Source organism: Palaemon carinicauda, chromosome 24, assembly GCF_036898095.1.
Source record: "Palaemon carinicauda isolate YSFRI2023 chromosome 24, ASM3689809v2, whole genome shotgun sequence".
NCBI lineage: Eukaryota > Metazoa > Arthropoda > Malacostraca > Decapoda > Palaemonidae > Palaemon > Palaemon carinicauda.
The window spans coordinates 67,004,434-67,009,433 of NC_090748.1; the positions used below are offsets into that span (position 1 = coordinate 67,004,434).

Here is a 5,000-nt window from a genome sequence, read left to right on the forward strand (position 1 = left end):
GTGTTGTGCTAATAAGGACAGCATCATCAACATACTCTACGTCAGCTAATTTCCTGTTAACAATCCAGTTCAATCCTTCTCCACCATCGCAACTGTTTTATGCATTACAAATAGCATAGGTGACAACACATTCCCTTGGAGTACTCCACTGTTCACTGGAAATTCATTTGATAAGACTCCACTAACATTAACTTTGCACTTGCTATGCTCATAAAAATTACTAAAGAGAAAAATATATCAACAGTACTTAAGAAAAAAGGACTTTTCGAGTATAACTCATCTTTCTCTATGTTTTTATAATTTTCTAAGTAAAATGATGCATTGATTCAACTCTGGAAAGTAAGAGCAGGGGAAACTTGGACTGTAAAGATTAAGTAAATCTTATGTCGATGTAACACGTAGCATCAATATTGCTAATGTAATGGTAGCAGCTTCTCTTAGATACCAGTTAATAAAAAAATGGATAAGGGGGCTTATTGTTCATAGATCGTTTAAGATAAATAACAACAGAAACATATAAAACACTAAACAAATATATAAATGTAATTTATATTAGAAAATTAATTATTTTTTTCCATTGACAGCTGGTGATTGCATCGATCTGGGTATTTAGCACCACATTGGCGGTGCCTAACCTCATTGCTCTCAGAGTCAAATTGGTGATAGACGATGCCACGCAGGAGGAGAAACCATTCTGCGATGCCGTAAGTAAAGATAAATAAATGCAGGTATATGAAATGACTCCATGCAGTAGGTGGTTGTTATAATCATTATTTTTATCCATTACCTTTGCCAGTGAGGTTGCATTTTTACCTGCGTTTATTTATTTATTTATTTATTTAGCTGTTTGTTTGTCTGATAGCAGGATTACGTCAAAATTTCTTGTCCGATTTTCACCAAATCTTTACAACCGAAAGTTATTAGGCTCCAGATGAACCGATTTAATCTTGAAGATGATCCGAATGAAGATCGCGATTCTGGTTATTTTTGTTATCATTATATAATAGATTAATTCATTGTCGATAAATGAAAAAGGGAAGGCTTGGTCCGTAGATTTCAGTAAAATTTTGACACGCTGAAAACTTTGATTGCCCTTCCTAAAAAAAAAAAGGAAAGAAAAATGTTTCTGTTCGAAACGCAATGAAATTCTAAAATTGATAAGTGGTATAGTATAGAGCCCATAAGGAAAAGATATATATCAAGTGGGTGTTCGAGGATAATTCAACATTCAGTACAGTATCCAATCGCCTACCATCGAACCAATAAACGGTCCAGCATTCAATAAGCTTGAAAGAAGAGAGAAGCCGGCTCACTTATATTGGATCCCTCTCAAGTTGCAATAAACCCATCTTTTCCTTTTTCGCCTCACTCAATTATCTTTTCCTGGCGATCGATGGAGTGATGACCCTCTTAATATCCAATAAAGTCAAGTAAAAGGTAGAATCGTACAAGTGCAAGTAGAATCCGCGATTGTCCATATTGCTCATTTCTATTTGGCCTCAGAAGGTCAAGTCTTAAACACCTTCCCAATAAAATGATAAACTGTCGCTCATAAAGAACTCTGTAGAAGGTATGAGTAAGTCTTTATTGAGGGACTGTAGGGGAAGAAGTATTTTAGTGGTTGGTTTAAATAGGAGGATATTTGTGTAAATGGAGTAGTCGCTATATAGTGGCTATGATTGAAAAGCTTCTGAAGTTAATAGGCTTCTTTGGGATTGTTGCAATATATTTGGGAGACAAACATTGAATTGCTGTCCCCTGTGCCTAGGCTATAGCTAAAGAAAACTTCTTAACTAATGGTTGCAATGAATTTTATTTAATATTAAATATATTAGTTTGCAAGATATTTCAGGAAAAAGAGCGGTATACCTTAAGAGTTTTTGGGTTTTTAGCGTCACAGCTAATAAAGTAAAAACCTTTATAGTCCAAGATGCACAAAAGTTGTAGTGTTGTAGAGGTGGAAGACTCAAAGAACTGCTTGACAAAAATGTTAAAGTACTGATGACAATGATTTTGTTCCTGGTCGGCGGAAGGTGATTTCATGAACGGGTCAAACTTGATTCTATAAATAGAGCAATGAATGAAATGTGGTTTCCGCCTTGACATTTCATAGAATCTCTACATCATAGGGCATAAGGTATCCACGATGACTCTAACGTGTGTAGTTTCTAATCCAAGCCCAAAATTAAAATTTTTATTTTTAACTTAGTTTTATTATTGAATGGAGGTTTACAGTTAAAGCCGTATAAAAAAAAAAAAGAAAAAAAAAGAAAAAAAAAATTATGAACTGAAGAAGTTATAGCTATCAAAAACTACATTCATACTTCAATGCAAGCACACATATGTACAGTATATTAATAATTATATATATATATATATATATATATATATATATATATATATATATATATATATATATATATGCAGTATATGTAATTATTTATATATATATATATATATATATATATGTATGTAAATATATATATATATATATATATATATATATATATATATATATGTAAATGATTACACACACACACACACACACACATATATATATATATATATATATATATATATATATATATATATATATATATATATATATACAGTATATATATAAGTATATATATATATACATATATACACAGTATATATATAAGTATATATATATATATATGTATATATATAAATATATATATACATTTATATATTTATGTATGTATATATATATATATATATATATATATATATATATATATATACATATATATATATAAATATATGTATGTATATATATGCTATATATATATATATATATATATATATATATATATATATATATATATGAGTATATATACATGTATATATATATATACATGTATATATATATATATATATATATATATATATATATATATATATGTGTGCGTGTGTGTATGTTTATATATAAATATATGTGTGTAAATATATATATATATATATATATATATATATATATATATATATATATATATATATATATATATATATATGTATGTATATGTATATATATGTATATGTATATATATATATATATATATATATATATATATATATATATACATATACATATATACATATATATATATATATATATATATATATATATACATATATATATATATATATAAAATGAAAGTGTACATCAACAAAACTGGTTATAATAGGAAGTATAAGAGAACAAAAAGTATTACGTGATGTTGTTTTCTTCTTCTTCTTCTTCTTCTTCTTCTTCTTCTTCTTCTTCTTCTTAGGCATGCCATTAAATCTCTATATTCCCAGCGTCACTGCCGAGCTTTTCTTCCTGTGAAGTTATATCCCCAGGAGGACTAAAGAAGCCATGAACGCTTCCTTGCTACGTTTATTCAACTTAAAGAATGGCCAAAAAGAATTTCTTGTTCTCTCTCCCGTCAGTCTTTAAATGAAAAGATCCTATGAACGGTGTCTGGAAGATAGGATATATACTGTGAATACCTCCTACAATTGGTGTATTGAAGTTTTTGGTTTATAGATGGGTAAAAAAGAATAAGATATGTGTAAAATATCTATTTTTTAAAGAATGAAATGATTAAAGAAACAATGCAAAATATGCAAATAAAAATTGCAAAAAATGACTCATTATCAGATCTACTTGATAACGAAATTAGGACAGGGAAAAATACCTTTATTTTATTTGAAGTTTTACCGAATTTACAAAGATACTATCGTTAGTTAAGGCATAATATCAGAAACAAGGATGTCCGGTAACAACAGACAAGTGTACAAAAAGCAAATCATTATAATGAATCATAAAATTCAAGAAATTTTTATCATTTCTTTTTATCACGCTAGCATTATATCCACTGCAGAGCAGCCTGATAACATTTGCAGAGGTCTAAATATGTACAGATTGGCCCTTGTTAATACCCACGAAGTATGTGGTCCCTTGTCTGGATGGGATACCAACTTGCGTACTTACGAAGATCGTCTCCAATTCTTCCAACTCTAGCTCTTGCTCAATTAAGAGTAATTCATATGTTTCCACAAAAGTTTGGTCCCTGAGGAAGAGACTCACATGGGTTCTCGTTGGCCTTACCAAGTGGGCAGTGCTCTGTTTCTCTCCAGCATTCCAGGCTAGTGGTGGTTATGAAGCTCTTGCGGGATTTCAGTCTTTGTCTAACCACCCGGTGATCACAGAACGGGTGTCTTTCATCATTCTCTGGTTTATATTTTTGGGTCTTTGAATAGGCTGTACGGCTGATGTTAGGTGGTCCAATACCTGTAAATCTATAGCGCAATAGAATGGGTGTCAGTCTGAAGGCACCAGTAATTATCCGAAATGTTTGACTGAGTTGGGCGTCAACTCTATGGGAATGATATGACCTTACAGTGACTAATGCACAGTATTCGGCAGTGGAGCAGTTGAGTGCCAGAGCTGTTTGTCTTTTTGTTTCCCCACTGTGAATTGGCAAGTTTGTTAAAGAACTTATTTCTGGTAGCTACTTTCATATTTATTTTCCTTACTTCCTCCCTAAACGATGGCGTCTGTTCTAGTGTAACAACTAGATAGATAGGGAATCTACCATTCTTCCGTTTCTTATCGTTCCATGAGATGTTCAACTCCCTATTTGCCTGGGAATTTTTAAAATGGAAAGCACATATCTGTGTTTTGTTTGGGTTGGCATTTAGGAAGCTTTTCTTGTAGCGTTATTTAAGATATTTCAAAGCATCTGATAATTTTCTCTCAGTGGTAGTAAATGAATCGGAATGGATGGCTAGCCACAGATTACCTGCATATATAAATCTACGGATATATCTTAACTGTGGTTGATCGTTGGTATAGATGTTGCAAAACATGAGGGCCAACACAGACTATTATGGAAGGCCGTTTTTCTATTTTTGCCATCTACTTTTCCTACCGTCCATTTCAACAAAGAAAAGTCTGTTATTCAGTAGTGATTGGAGGATAGGCACTATAC

The 5,000-nt window shown here is 31.0% G+C and overlaps 1 protein-coding gene across 1 annotated transcript in view; it reads left to right on the plus strand.

The window, feature by feature from the left end:
- Nucleotides 1-5,000, plus strand: part of LOC137617863 (tachykinin-like peptides receptor 99D) — an 82,035-nt gene that overhangs the window by 49,116 nt on the left and 27,919 nt on the right. The window contains exon 3 of the mRNA XM_068347812.1: nt 585-704. Within this exon, the coding sequence (XP_068203913.1) occupies nt 585-704 (120 nt within the window). The remainder of the gene's footprint in view (nt 1-584; nt 705-5,000) is intronic.